Below are 15,685 nucleotides of genomic sequence, written 5' to 3'. Positions count from 1 at the left end.
TCAACTTTGGGCAGAGATGTGTCTCTTAATTTGACAAAGATTTTCTGCTTCTTCTTTTCATTGATTGAAAGTCGACAATGTAAAGGACATTGACTGTGCAATAAAATATTTTCCGACCTTTAACTAGAACGCTCATATACAGGTCACAAACAAACCATCCAAACAAAAACAGGCTGATTACACACAACAAACACAAACATCAAGTTCTGAATGATTGTAAGTAAACAGTAAACGCTTCAATACAAAAGCATAAGAACAGTCCTTTCAAATAACTGAAAGTTATGATGATGAACATTTTTAGGATGTTTTCAAGGTGATTAGAAATCTCAAGAACAGCTGTCGATGGTGTGCTCTGCCTATGGTCACTTCCTGTCAGCACCTGTGAGTCCGACTAAACTTAAAGCTGTTTGTTTGCACTTACTGAAGTTGTTTCCTCCTCTCCTCCTGTTTGTATTCTCTGATATTATTTGGATAAAAGCCTCTGCTGAATGAATTGTAGGCTTGTAGAAGGAAGCAGAGGTTCATTAAAGATGAAGGTTAATGGGAAGGATGCAGCAACACACTCCAAACTAAATCCCCCCATCACACCTCCAAGAAAAGAGAGATCGATAAAGAAAATAAGGTAATTGTATAGACAAAGCAAAACAAGTCATGGACATATTGATATAATATTATAGTGGGCCTAAAACCAATTCAGGTATAAAATGTGCCTCTAATATATTTAATGAATATTTGAATTAGGAGTGATGATAATTAAACCCAGAGCTGGGTATAAGGAGCATAAACACTTCTAAATGTCCTCTGAGAGAAACCACTGATTTGTTGACAGTGTTCTGAAAGATGCTTATTTCCGACCACTGAAAAGAAAGCTAAATGCGACCCAGATGGGACTCGAACCCACAATCCCCAGCTCCGGAGGCTGATGCCTTATCCATTAGGCCACTGGGTCATTACGTGGCATCAAGAGTAAAACTAAGGATATCAAATCAAAAAACCAACAGAAACTGATCACATGGATCACATTTTGTCTTCTTAAATTCAACGACACATTACACGGTGGACAGAATAGCACAAATGTCAGTGTAGACACTTCAGACATGGCCGCGATAGTCCACAAAAACAATAAAAAAGGAGTTGCCCGAAGAATCTCGCGATATTTCCACCGGTTGCCTTTGACAACGGCTTTGTTGTTCGAGGATTTTTTTTTAAACCATCCGTAAGGGGGCGGTGCTTATAGATCCAACTAGCCAATCACAACCAAGAAATGTCAGGGCGGTATAAATATGACGTCAAGCCGCGTTGAAAAAAAAACAAAACAACGAGATTACGACCACAGCCTAACAACCGAGCACGGTAAGCACATGTTTTTAGCCTTAACCTACATTTGAATCCAAACCACGACGTTTAGTGTCAGTGTTTAAGTTATTTCACATGATTTAGATGTTTTCTCTGCTGAGTGTTTGGATGTCAGTTTATCAGATAGGCTCCGTATGCGTTGGGCCACATGGTGCTGTTAGATAACCGGCTTCGCTCTGAGACCAGAGGCCGGTGTTTCGGTTTATAATGACAGATTCAGACCGGCTACTTCAGCTAAATACACGTATTTACAACAGCTGTCTTGAGTCCTCAGGATCGCCCTCTTTTTGAATAGTTTTTGTATTGTGTTTTAACTGATTAAACGACTTTGGGCATTACGACAACAACCTGCCGTAATTTGTTGGAAGTCTTCAGTTAACACGGTCGCTCATTTAACCGAAACACCGGTTCGCTGTGAGCGTTGCATGAATCATCTCCTGTGTGCTAACCAGCTAGCAGAAAGCTAACACGAAGGATTGACTGTCGATAGTTTTAACTTTTAAAAGGTTGTACTCTTCTCTTTCTGCAGGATCAGCTTCTCAACGGTCAAACATGTCAACTGGCAGCGACACCGGAGTTCGACTCACCCAATTCAAAAACAAAGGGAAAGATGCCAGTGTAAGATGCGCCTATTATCGGACAGCATAACACATTCACGTCCGAGCTTGTTGTAATTCACTGTAAATGCTGCTTTATGTTTTTATTAAAGTCGTTCGTGCTTTTGGACATCATACTTTACATCTCATCCCTCCGAGTGTCTAACCATTATATATATAAACAACAGTGACATGGTTTTGATCACATTGTTAATGGCATGTCTCATTATTTCCCATAAATACAAATCATTACTCTTAAATTTTAAATGTTTTCTTAACATGAGAGTACTACATTTAAGTGGGTCTGCATGCACGTGCAGAACAGATGTATAAACTTAAGAAAAAGCCATACATCTATCTATCTACACTTGGAAGATTTCCCTTTGGATCTACACGTTGTCCTGTTTATAATGAGGTTGCTCATTAGGTCGTTTCTCTCTTTTTCTACTGTACTTATAGATATATATTTTTAATTATTTTAGCCCATGGGACTTCGCCTACAGAAAAGCCTACCCAAACATAATCTAATAAGCCCACAGATAAAGTGGGTGTAAAAATAGTTGTCCTGCTGCTGTCTACTATACTAATGTATTTCTTCCTTATAACTCACATCTCCATGATTTACTCTTATTTGCTCATATCCATAAGAGCAGCTGTAAGGCCCACATCTCCCCCTGATGAACGACGTTTCTCTGGTTCTTTCAGGAGCTGAGGCGCAGAAGGGCCGAGCTCAACGTGGAAATCAGGAAAGCAAAGAAAGAAGATCAGATCCTGAAAAGGAGGAACGTCCAGTCCCTTCTGGACGAGCCAGGTTCACCTCTGGAAGATCCCAACGGGCAGGTACACCACCTCAGAAGAGTGCTTCTTGGCCAGGCCTGCTGCCTCTTTCTTATTAAACAGTTTAAAATTAAACTGATGCAAAACAAGTACTCTTCCATACCACAGCGACAGTAGAAGTCCTAGACATTATATATTGTGATTTTGATGAGTAAAATATGCAACTACTGCACGGTGTCTAAATAAACATTGTTCTCTCTCTCGTGGTAGTTTTGGTCCAACTTGGTCAAATTCTGCTTTCTTTTTTTTGGCGTCAGTACTTTTGAACACCTTGAAAGATAAAAACGGTTTGTACCGTTATGAGGCACGTCATATCCAAAAGTATTTAAGTATCAATGTGTTTGACAGCCTCACTTGAGTTGTCATGATACCAGAGTGTTCAGCTTGGATATGACACTAGAAGAAAAAAAAAGCTACATTTATTTCCTTGTTTCAAGCGCCGCAACAAAAAAGAAGTCATCAGGTCATAGGCAGCAGCTGATGCTGGCTGATTTCTGGTTTTTCATCATTAAAAACTACATGCACAGTGTCTACAGTACTCAAATGTGTCACCAACGTTGCTGTGTGATTAAGATCTTCTCTCTCTGTAGCTTAGAGTTCACCTGAAGTCATGTTTTTCTTCCCAAAGCTTCAGTACCGTTTTTTTTTTTTTTTGATACTAGCAGATGATAATATTTTGTAAATAGTGTTATTAAAGAGTCAACCTTAAAATATTACTCTAGTGACTTGAAATGTCAGTTTCTGCAAAATGTTTAAAGGTCATTGAGGAACCTGAAGTAAACTTTTTATTACAGTGCAAAGGTTCTTTTTAGTTTCCTGGTTGGTTAAAAGCGGAGGCCCTGTCAGTATTCGTTTCTGTCACTGATAGAAGACCTGTGTCGATTGTCGTAATAAACTTTCGAGGTATCCAGAAGCATCTTTGAGAACTTAGAGAAGTGCTTTGTCTGATGCAGGACTTTTATTATTTCCCTTTGCTTCTTTTATTGATCATTGTCATCCTCTTTCACTTTCCTTTTCTTCAGCCTTCTCAGCAATGGACTCTGGAGGAGATTGTAGAAAGTGTAAACAGCCAGAACCTAGATCTTCAGCTGCAGGCCACACAGGCCGCCAGGTAAAGTCAATAAAAACTGATTTGTGTTTAAACCTTGCTAACATGCAGACAGTGTAAAAACAGTGTTTGTTTTTTTTTTAACCCTGAGGGTGTTTTTACATTCAGTCGTGGTGTAAAGTGAAACTTCTGACCTGTTCAAGTTTTTCACGTCTGCACATTTTCCCCTGCCTGTCACCTACTGTGGTAAAATGTCCTCGTGAATTTGGGTTAAACCGAGAAAGATTTATGAAACTTCACCGCCATGACGGTGACATTTAGATCAGTGCACCTGTGAGGTCGGCTTCACACTCTTTCTGATCGGCATCGTAGCGTCGCTGCGATGGTAAACGCATTGACTCATAGCCACCTTGGTTCGTGATGTCTTGCCTCCTGACGCCCCCCCGCACTGCCACCCGACGGGGGGTCGGAGATTTTTACATTTAGGTTTGGTCTTTTTATGCCAGTTATTCTAGATAGAGGGCCGTGGATCGTGTCTGAAATCTGAGACAGTGGAGAATGATGTGGTGGAAAAAGCCACAGGTCAGATTCAAACCCAAGCCGCTATAGAGACTAGATCACCGGCGCCCCTCCTGCCTAAGAGTTTGAGACATTTTCAGAAGTTCATGTGTGAAAAAAAGCTTGAGACGATCCATGTTCACCTGTTAAGAACAGCACTATTAAACATGTTTCATTACATGTATGATATCATGTGTGTGGCCCTCCGTCTAGTGTTCAGTCTTAAACTTTCTCTGGACGCCGGATCAGCTCAGTCGATGTTCAAAGACTCTAATCCTCCACATGTTGGTCGCAGGTTCGACTCCCGGCCACGACCATTTCATGCATGTTTTGTCTAACCTTGCTCGCTCCTCCCACGCCTCGTTCTCTCTTCGGCTGTCCAGGAAATAACCTAAAAAGAAATAAAATGTGTGTCTCCTCTTTCCTCGAACAACCTTTCCCTTGACTTTTTTTCTTCTTCTTCACTTTGCAGGAAATTTCTCTCCAGAGATAAGCATCCACCTATCAACAGTATGATAAAGGCCGGACTCATCCAGAGGTTTGTTAGCTTTCTGGCATGTTCTGAATGCCCTCCCATCCAGTTTGAGGCCGCTTGGGCCCTGACCAACATCGCCTCGGGTACCTCGGACCAGACCGCAGCCGTGGTGGAAGGAGGTGCCGTCCCAGCGTTTATCAACCTGGTGTCATCTCCCCACCCACACATCAGCGAGCAGGCCATTTGGGCCCTGGGTAACATAGCAGGTAGAGACGGCGTTCAGCTTCTCCTCAGTTACATATTCCCTCCTCTCTCCTCACTGCGTCATCATGCTGTGTTGGATTGTTAGTTTTCCAAGAGCTGTTGTTGTGATAATCAAGGCAGCGTCAGGAAGTACAGATGTTGCTGGTCCTGGACGCTGACATGGAAATATAAACAGTCAAAACTCATCACTATGTATTTATGCTAGTAAAGGGCGTTATTTGGTTTGCTAAATGTGGCTAACGTTAGCAGAGCTGATCGTGATGGAGTGAAAAAAACAAATAATGCTCACAGTGGAGAGCAGGCTTTAGGGCTCTATTTTTGAGATTTGGAGTCGTATATTGATAGACCAGTATCAAATACAGCTCGCAGTAATAACCTTAATCCCAGTATATGTATAAACATTTGTTTAAGACTGAAGAGGAAGCCATTGTTGACCCCTGTCCCCTCCATTTAGGTGATGGACCCAACTCCAGAGACCTGGTGATCAAGCTCGGAGGTCTCGAGCCTCTCCTTGCCGTGCTGGCCTCCCATGACCTACCAGCGTTTCCTGTGAGTTTTTCTCCAAACTAGGACACAACGAAGAGAAATGTTGTAACTGCACCGGAGCCCAGTCATGTTCATAAATGTGATGACTCCTGTTCTCACCTGCCATCACAATGTCAAAACGTTTTCTTCTGAAGAAATCCGCGAGCTCCAGCGGTTCATTGATTTCTGACTATGAGAGAATTCACTGGGTGTCGTGTCTCCTCTTACACATGACATTAAGATGTGATATAGTCACAGAGCTGCAGCCTCACTGAGGTGCATCACTCATGTGAACACCGTGAAGCTGAAATGAGACGACAGATGACAAACGGGACCTAAATATATGAAGGTTAAGCTGGAACACACTGTAGCAAAGTGTCAGCCGGATCACAAGTGTAAAGTTCAGAGGCTGTTTGCACGCCGCGCAGATGTCTGTCATTAAGTTTTAGCATCCTTTGCCCCCCTCCTGGGAGGCCGCTCTCTGAATGATCTAGAATCAACTCTGCATTGATACTGACGGTCACATCTGTCTCTTCGCCCCGCCAGCCCGGCTACCTGCGAAATGTCACCTGGACTCTGTCCAACCTGTGTCGGAACAAGAGCCCGGCGCCACCGATGACAGCGGTGCAGCAGCTGCTCCCGGCCCTGGTGCTTCTCCTTCAGCACCACGACGAAGAGGTGTTGGTGGACACCTGCTGGGCGTTGTCCTACCTGACGGATGGCTCCAACGAGAGGATAGAAGTGGTGGTGCAGTCTGGCGTGGTGCCCCGCCTCGTCCAGCTGCTCACCAGTGAAGAACTCTCCATTGTGGTAGAAGTTCATTATTAACTTTCCCATAATGCAAAGTGTTATACCTTTCAGCATCACCTCTCCCGTGTGTTTTTTTCTGATATTTAAACTCTCCGCTCTTGAATTCTCAGACGCCGGCGCTGCGGGCGCTCGGCAACATCGTGACCGGGACGGACGAGCAGACCCAGTTTGTGCTGAACGCAGGAGCCCTGTCCAAGTTTGAAGGCCTGCTGAGGCACCACAAGCCCAACATCCAGAAAGAGGCAGCATGGACCGTGTCCAACATCACTGCAGGCAAGGACAACCAGATCCAGGAGGTCATCAACGCGGGCCTGATCCCCATCCTGGTGGAGGTCCTCCAGCAGGTCAGCAACGTCGTCGTCTCCGTTTCCTTCCAGTGTAGAAAGTTGAAGGCAGATTCCCCCCGTGATGAGAACCAAGCGGACACTCGCAGTCCAGGAAGGTTCAAGGATTTCTTTTTCTGGTGCTCTTCCTCCTCAGATCTGATAATCCAGTGAAGGAGCCTCATTTGTCATCAGAGCTGTCAATCATGACCTCACATCTGCTCCTTTAGCGTCACATGACTCGTTTACACTTGGAGTTGGATATCGGCATGACGAGCAAGCGTCACGACAGAATGTGTTTGACGATGGAGTCAGTAGAAATACGCCCACCACACGACGCCATGTGCACGTTTATTGCTGTGACGCCGCAGTGATGTACGGAGGCCCAGAAGTGAAGATTATTTTATCTTAAAACGTTCGTGCCTGACCTATTTCCCATGTGTTAACAGGGAGGAGGCGGAGCTTCTGATGTGTATACCTCAGTCAGTCATGAACATTGTGTTCACACGAGCAGGTGTAATGGTAGCTAGCCTACAACTCCGGTTGATAATAAATGAGATCTTCTGGAGTTTGAGTTCTTGGAGATTGGATGAATTCAACTTAAACATTGTGAGCTATTTAATTTTGCTTGGCTGCTTATCCTGAACAACATCCGACCAGGATTTATAATCATGCATTTATTTCATCCTGAACAGCAGAGAAACTCACACTGCCTCCAGCCTCTCTGCTCTCCTTTTTATTATAAAAATAAATCATATTTGGGACTAATTCCTGATGATGCATGTTGTTGTATGGAGGCTTCTTTTGTGTGTCTTTAGTATCCTTTGTATGTTCAACATCAGGCGTTTGTTTGTGTTTAGGGAGATTACATGACCCAGAAGGAGGCGGTGTGGGCCGTCACTAACTTCACCAGCGGTGGGACAGTGGAGCAGGTGGCCTACCTGGTGCACTGCAGTGTGCTGGAGCCTCTGCTCAGCATGCTGAAGGCTAAAGACAGCAAAATCCTCCTGGTCATTCTGGATGCACTCCTCAATATTTTACAGGTCAATTTACAACTCCTCGCACTCATCGTGTCTCCATACCACATGAGTAACATTTCAAGTATATTGATTCCTGTTTAGATACCACAATACTGAAACTTCTGCACGCACACGTCCAATCACAACGCAGACGGGTGCAGGACAGACATGTTTAAACTTCAGAAGACAGAGAAAGCACTGTAGTGTTTTAACTCTTGGCCGACTTTTTCCTGTTTGTGTAAAAGTATTTTTCTCTGACAGAAAACTGTCGTCTTGAGTCCCTACAGATTGAGATTCAGAGTTTCAGATAAAACTTCCTGCCGATGGTCTCGTCTGCTTTCGTAGTCTATAAAGAGAGCTAGATATTTTCAGTCGGCTCCATGACCAGCTGTAAACATCTCGCTCAGGAGCTTTAAATGAACCCTTCCAGGTTCCAGACTGCTACGTAACATCAGCCTTATAGAAATGAAGATTATACTGGAGGTCATTAAGGTTAGGAAGATGAATCGGGGTCATACAGCAGATGGAAGAGGACGGTCACAGGCGCAGCGCTGCTGAGGAGAGCGGGAGTCTCACACATTTCTCTCCCTCCTCCACAGATGGCGCTCAAAACGGGTGAAATTGAGAAACTCTGCATCATGATCGAGGAGGTCGGCGGTCTGGAAAAGATCGAAGCCCTGCAGTCCCACGAGAACGAAGCGGTGTACAAGTCTGCCCTCAACATCATAGACAAGTTTTTCTCTGAAGATGTGAGTTCAAACCCGACACGCAGGAACCGTGCTGAATCCTGAAAGCAGTAATAATAATAATCAGTGCCAATATTGAAATTCCTGTGAAGTTTATCCTGACCACTGTGAACTCATCTAAGAGGTTTACATGTTACTAAGCTCTGTCTTTGTCTGAAAGAATTTTCTCCAGAAAGATTCATTCTGAGTACTGCAACACTATCTACAGCTCAGTAGTGTAAAAACACAACTGTGACATCAAGAAGCGAAATCTCTAACTCATCACCATTTTCTACAGAAGTGAGATGTGATAATGATCTGCTTAAACAAACTGAACGTCTCTCTCTCTCTCTCTCTCTCTCTCCCCCCCATCCATCCATCCTCTTTGATCCACCAGAGTGAAGATGAATCTTTGGCTCCCGAGGCCGTTGCAGACTCTTACTCCTTCCAGATCCCTGACGGCCAAAACTCCTTCCAGTTTTAACATTTCAAGCTGACTGTTTTTGTAGCACAAAAAAAAAGGAACATTTGTAACTTTTGTTGATATTTTTGTTACTTTCTGACATTTCATTATTTTTGCACATGGCTGACGAGGAGGACAAACCGTCCATGTTTTTCAAAGGACTATTTGTAAATAAATTTTTACTCATTTTAGAGGATTTGGATGGTTTTTATTTATTCAAGGAAACTGACTTGATTTATGAGTTGATAATGATTTGAGGAAGGTTCTAATGGGAGATGAAAAGAAAAAAAAGACTGCTAGGGGTTATATACTTTCTATTGAGAGCAGGGCATGCTGCTGAATGGCTCTGATTGGTCAGGCACATGAGGCACAGCAGGGTTTTAGCTCAGCCACTGAGTTTAAAAGACTGCAGCTGGAAGCCCATTGTCTTTACCCTACCTTTATTTAAAATCAAAGTCCTGCTATTGTATTTATTAAAAAGGTCAAAATGTGTTCAGGTGCAGAATGATTTCATCAACATAATGAATAATCAAAATAAATGGAAAGCAAATAACGGAAGCAGAAAGTCAAAGGTCTAATCTAGAATCAAACCTGCATAGTGTCACCACTAGGGGTCACTATTATCTTTTCTTATTGTAGCTGTATGCTGTTGTGAAGCCTCATTTTTAAAAACCTGTCCCTGTAGAACTGATGTTATATTACAGTACCTTCTCACCACGCCTGAAGACTTAATGCTCATATATATTTATATAATATAAACGCATATATAATATATAATCTTCTTATATAAGGGGAAACATTTGACCTTTCTGCCCCCTGCATACCAGAGACGAGACAATTCACATCTGAATATCTGTAATATAAACCGTTTCTCTCTCAGCACGTCTCCCTGCTGGCTGATTCTAGTCTTACTGATAGGTATTCATTCAGTGTGCATAAAACCTACTGCACGTTATATTGATGCATCAATATTCATTGTTTATAATGAAAGCAGCTCAGCCATGCGTAGTGCAACCACTTGTGGAAATGATTAAGCTTGTTCACGTCGTCACAAACATCATATGGAAACAAATCATATGGAAAGATCATATCGAACTGTGTTAATCCTGATGGGACTCGTGTGTCCGGCTGCTCTAATATAACACTATATACAATAAGAACATCAAAAAAAAAAAAAAAGATGCATAAAATGGAGTAGAAATACATAAGGTGAAGTATAAAGTGTAAAGTGGCTAACGTTTGACTGTATACCAAAAAAAGGAATTAAGTGAAGCATGATAAATAACAAAGTAGGCCTAAAGTAAACTGACTGAGTAATGGAAGTTTAGACACAGGCTACTTCAATACAAATGTCAGGTAGGCTCGTTACCGTAGACCGATGATGAGATTGAGAGTGACAGTTTTCTTGAATTGCCCACCCGGGACAAATAAAGTTTTTGGAATTGAATTGAGATATTGCTTCCCTGTTTTGCGCTTGTTCCCCCCCACCATTTTGTAATTTCTCTTTTTCATGTTAGTGAAGGCTGAAAGATATTCATGACATAGAAACTGTTCAGTATAGTGTATGTTTTTTCTTTTTTTTAAAAATCTTTGGCTATTTTTGTTAACTATGAAAATGAACCTTTGCATAATTTTTGCGAATAAGCGGATTGTTTCTTAACCATTTAATAACCTGAGCTAAATACAGAAAGCTATTACTAATAAAATATAACCAAGTTACAGGCTTGATTCTGAGAGAAAACTAATAAAGAAGCAGACAAAGAACGAAAAAAAAAAAATCAAAGTGTTTTATTTCCTTTTATTAAAGGGTTTCTTTGGTGAACTTTTTGATACTGATCTACAAAGCCTTACAATTTAGTTTAACAAAATAGTTTCTCACTGCAATCATTTATTGTGTATTTACGTTATTTTTTTTTTATATTTTGAAAAACAAAACCTGTGGCCCCGCGAGCGATTTTAACAACAAGTTTGGCCCTCAAGAACAAAAAGTTTGGACACTGACCTAGGCTGCTATTAGGTAGTTTATTTTGAAGGACCTTCCGGATGTGCTCTCTCTCTCTCCCTCTCTCTCTCTCTCTCTCTCTCTCTCTCTCTCTCTCTCTCCCTCTTCAGTTAAAGCAGCTCAGCTCGCGCGGACTGTCCGGATGGAGAGAGCGGACTGGTCACCTGTGTACCTGTCTCGTGGACTTGAACAGCAGCGTTGGGGGGCAATGACGTCACTCTAATATTATTTTCTTTAAACCCTGAAAGGAGCTCATTAAGGAGCGTTACCATGGCGATATGAGCGTTAACAACAGAATGTCGCGCGCACAGTCGGCGTGAATTGCTATGGTGATACTACGAGCTAACCCCAAGCTAGCGGAGGGATTGTTTACACGCTGACACGTGAATTAGATTATTATTGTTTTTAAATCATCATCAAGCTGGAACACGAAGGGGAATGTCTAGTCAAGGAGTTAGGAGAAACGGCCCGGTAAAGCTGCGGTTGACAGGTAAGAGAATTTAACCTTCCCCCCACCCCCTCCACAAAACGTTAGCAAGCTAGCCTGCTAGCTAAACAGGCGAGCTAACCCTGCACACTGGCGCACATTTCACGTCAATATAAACAGTTTAACTCCAATTACCTTCTGTATTTATTTTGTATCTTACCCTTTAACTGATTTCTTTCTAACCGAGCGTTAATAGTTCCAGCGTTGAAAGCAGGTTCGTCATGCAGATGGTCAGCTTTGCTCATTAGCAAACATTAGCTGTTCATATTGGAACTCTAACTTGGATGATTTTGGGGACTTTTGCAGGTTTTCATTTCAGCAACGTCGATTACTTTATTAAATTAGATGTTTATTACCGTTGTGCACAGGTGCATTGTGGTTGTGTGTGCATTGATCCAAGAGTCAAGAGCAAAACATGTAAAGTTTAAAACAATATAAGAGCAATAGATCACATGAGAGAGCAGAAAACTGCAACAAGTACACAAGATATTTACATTTTAGATGTTCTTTATTTGGTAGACTCACGGTCCATTTGAAAGACATACAGCAAAACACAGACATATGACAGTACAACAAATTTACAGGTTTTAAAAGCTTTAAAGGGACAATTTACAAACATATGGAATAAATATGTAGGGATGTAACTATCCACTAAACTGACCATATGATTAACAACACGAGACTGAAGACAGATGAGTGAAACAGATTCATTTAAGGGCTTCTAACCTGCATTATTGAGGTTTGGTCTTTTAATGTTTTATTATTATTATTTTATTATAAACGCTGCATCATGTTGATTTGTGCTATTAGTGTAGTTTTCTATCTGCCTTGAAGCAGTCTTTTCTTTTAACAATACATGAATATATCTTAGGTTAGGCTAACCTGTCAGACAGCAGTAAGTGCTTTATGCATGTCTTCTTTGCTTCCTATTGCTCACTCTTGATTAAAAGTCTTTTTTTTTCTGGTTTATCCACATTTTTATTGAACTCACCCGCCTCAATATCTGACTGCATCTTCATCAAATATCATGTTTGATGGTGTTCTGAAGATAAGACTGAACTGACATTGTTAATTGAGGACTTAGGATAGTCTCATATTGGTGAGATGGTGAAACCTGTTGCCAAGGATCCCCATCACAGCATAGTCTTCTGGGAAGGATTCCCCCGCTTGCTAAAATGGATCTTTCGTCCAAGTTAAGATGGCTTTAAACACTCGTCGGTGAAGATCTTTAGACCTGCTTCAGTAGAGACATGCTTTATGTATGTTGGCTCACACTGAAGAGTTTTAATGCCCAAGTGGTTGTGGCTCTTTCTCCAGCTGAGTCGTGTTTTATGTCTGGTTGCTGAGTGGTCGAGTAGTTGGCGAGCTAGTTTTCAGTGGTACAGCAACGTTTGAAAGATCAGTGTCACTCATAGCGGCTGCTCGATTCTGAAAATGGAAAGATTGACCATAAAACAAAACAAAAAAACATCAACAGGTGGATTTGATTTGCAGTGATATATAAAATATAAATTAGAGAAAGTTGATTAATTGTTAGTCCAACTAAAACTGGATTTTCAACATGCATATTAGTCCGACTGATATCTCAAGAAGTTAAACTAAGACATCTAGATATTGTGGTTGGTGATCAATCAACTCTTACAAGTATACACCTCATGTGCCTCATCATGACCTGCACAGGCTCCAGAGTTCCTTCACCAGTCTTTGACCCAAAAGACGAGCTGCATGAATGGGCAGCAAAGCATAAGTCCTGCTGTCTTCTGCATCCGACGATCACTATAAGTTCGAAGGAAAGCGTTCATGCATTTGTACCAAAAGTAAAGTGTAGATTATCTACCAGATGTATGGAGCTGTAGAATTGTGTTTGACTGTTTAGCATATATCAATTTTTACACCTTTCTAACTCGTTAGCACGGTCAACCTAAAGAAGATCCAAATTTAAAGAGCTGAAAGGGGTCACATCGCCACATGACATGTAGACAGTAGTTTAATTAAATGTCCTAACTGAGCTGTAACCTTAACTCAGCGTTACTCTGCAGTGTGCATGTTAACTTACTGACTGTGATAGACCAAAAGCCATTTTAGAACTGACACCAACATACATCAGATGATAGTTGTTGTATCATAGCGTGCGATTGGGTTAATGTTAATCTTCTCATTCCCTGCAGTAGGCTGCATGTGAACAACAGGTTCATTTACTGAGAAAAGTCGAGTTTTAAAGTCAAACTCACCTCCTCCCAGAGCTCCAATTTCTACCCAGACACCCTTTCCTGGGTCCCCCCCCCCCTTTCCATATGGGGAATGGTTTTAAATGGGCCACAGTGGTCTTCAGACGGAATTCCAGGAATGTGAAACCTCAGAGAGGAAATGTGAGTCTTTCCCAGTCATAGACACATCCTCTGTCTGTCCTTCACAAAAGAGAAAGGATAAGGAGAACTCTGTGTGTGTGTGTGTGAGAGAGAGAAAGTTCATAGCAGAGTGCAACAGAGTTTCTGCTCACACAAAGATGAGGTTTCTTTCTGACTCCATGTCGCTTTTTTAGTTTAAAAATTAATTTGATTTTAAAAATGATGACAACTCTGAGTCTGAGTCACCTATAGGCCTCGCACTCAGCATGCCAGCAATTTAACCCTGAGTCCTGAATATAAAGGCAGACGTTAACACCGTTCAGTCAAACAGACAGAGCGAGAGCTTTCCATCAGCTAGTGTCAACTTGTGCCTAAATCATGAATAGTAAAAACACAGAAATCAAAGTCTTTAATTTAATTCAGGGGCGGCTCTGTCTCTGTTGGTAGAGTGGTTTGTCTCTCAATTGGACGGTCAGGGGTTCGATCCTGCAGCCACGTCTGTGGCGTGTCCTTGGGCTAGACACTTACCGCCAAGTTGCTCCCACAGCTTTAATGGTGGTGTATGAATGGGATTAGTTCATTCTAATGGTCCCTTCATATACAGTAGTAGCCTCTAGCATCAGTGTAGATGTGACCGGCTGTGAACAAGCTCTTTGAGTAGTCCAAAGACAAGAACAGTCGTACAAGTTCAAGTCTCTTTACCAATTACAAAAGAGTCAACACATCTAGTGTTGTTACTGTTGATGCTGCATAAAGGTCAACGTGTCTCTCCTGCTGTCTTCTGAATGATCGGACACATAGAGTGGATTTGGGTTTGTCCTTGAGATGCTCCCTCAGAAAGGCTTTTTCTAGATGGGACTTAAAGACAGACTGCTGTAACAGTTTGCCGCCCTCGTTAGGATCACCTCTCGTCACAGCAGTGGCTGAGAATTTGCGTGGGACGGACTTCACAATCTGCAGGATTTCAGGAGAGTCATCCCCTGCTTCCTCATCCCACACTGCTTTCAGACGTCACTTTCTAGTTTCACACAGAGGCGTTTAGTAGCTTCCCTTTACGCCTCGCAAATGTATCTGGGACAATTTTACTTTAATGCCTAAATGAAAAAGAACCCTCCCAGTTTGAGTTTGCTGGTAGGCGGTTTGTCGTGTCCTGACAGAACTTTCTGCCAAGCTTGTAAAATTCAGAATTTTCGAGTTCGAGAGGTGTTATTCCTGACAGTGCAAGGAGACACTGCAGTGTAGGAGGGTGAATGATGTCCTGATTTCAACAAGAACAGGGTGCTGTTGATCGCTTTCCTTCACTGGATGGATTCTAGGTTCAGTGTGAAAGACGGGAGATGTATTTTGGGGGGGGGGGGCATCTTTTAAAAATGGCTTCTGTCACAGTCTCTGCTGTGAACTGAGCCTGTGTTGGTGTTTTCAGATGAGCTCCTGTGTTTGTGAACGAAAGGAGCTGAATGTTTTTTTTACTCCAACTTCGCCCGGCCTTTTTCCTTTTTTAACGTTGTGTGAACAAGCAAAGGGGTAGGTAGGCTGTCCTGGATCTTTAAGGGGGGTGTGTGAAAACCTTACTCCATTACCACTGAGGCAAACAAGGAATCCCACATGCACGTTTGTCCTCTGCTTTCATGATGTGCATGTGTGTCCCTGTCATTCAAACATCTGTGGCTGCATTGTGCTGCTACTCGTGTTTCATGAAGGAAGGAGAGGCCAGGAAGCTTGTGATCAAGATAAAGATCCAGTCTCAGTCTCCGGCATTAGCACTGAGACAAAGTGCATTTTAAGGAAGTTATTAGAGACCACTGTCTCAGCATATATACAGTCTGCTCTCAGAAAGTACAGTTGTGTG

General features: G+C 42.2%; 2 protein-coding genes across 3 annotated transcripts in view; both read left to right on the top strand.

Moving 5' to 3' along the window:
* The first annotated feature begins 1,246 nt into the window (after positions 1 to 1,246).
* LOC306820659 (importin subunit alpha-1-like) lies at positions 1,247 to 9,190 on the top strand. Its single transcript, XM_079338582.1, has 11 exons — positions 1,247 to 1,354; positions 1,886 to 1,974; positions 2,658 to 2,792; positions 3,812 to 3,900; positions 4,868 to 5,136; positions 5,589 to 5,683; positions 6,206 to 6,469; positions 6,580 to 6,813; positions 7,653 to 7,835; positions 8,411 to 8,560; positions 8,934 to 9,190. The coding sequence occupies exons 2-11, from the start codon at positions 1,909 to 1,911 to the stop codon at positions 9,018 to 9,020; spliced, it is 1,572 nt and encodes a 523-aa protein (XP_079194708.1). The 5' UTR covers positions 1,247 to 1,354; positions 1,886 to 1,908; the 3' UTR covers positions 9,021 to 9,190.
* Positions 9,191 to 11,088: 1,898 nt separating this feature from the next.
* Positions 11,089 to 15,685, top strand: part of LOC306820656 (E3 ubiquitin-protein ligase SMURF2) — a 51,546-nt gene continuing 46,949 nt past the window's right edge. For both annotated transcript variants that reach the window (XM_079338578.1, XM_079338577.1), the window contains exon 1: positions 11,089 to 11,491. In XM_079338578.1, the coding sequence (XP_079194704.1) occupies positions 11,440 to 11,491 (52 nt within the window). In that variant the 5' untranslated portion in view covers positions 11,089 to 11,439. The remainder of the gene's footprint in view (positions 11,492 to 15,685) is intronic.

This window comes from Symphodus melops, assembly GCF_947650265.1.
Source record: "Symphodus melops genome assembly, chromosome: 2".
Taxonomy (NCBI): domain Eukaryota; kingdom Metazoa; phylum Chordata; class Actinopteri; order Labriformes; family Labridae; genus Symphodus; species Symphodus melops.
Note: the sequence above shows the minus strand (reverse complement) of the source record. Positions and strands in the feature narration are given on the sequence as shown.

Coding starts and splice junctions, on each gene's coding strand:
- LOC306820659 (XM_079338582.1), top strand. CDS start 1,909: ATGTCAACTGGCAGCGACACCGGAGTTCGACTCACCCAATTCAAAAAC. Junction 1,975..2,657: donor ACAAAGGGAAAGATGCCAGT/GTAAGATGCGCC, acceptor TGGTTCTTTCAG/GAGCTGAGGCGCAGAAGGGC. Junction 8,561..8,933: donor ACAAGTTTTTCTCTGAAGAT/GTGAGTTCAAAC, acceptor TTGATCCACCAG/AGTGAAGATGAATCTTTGGC.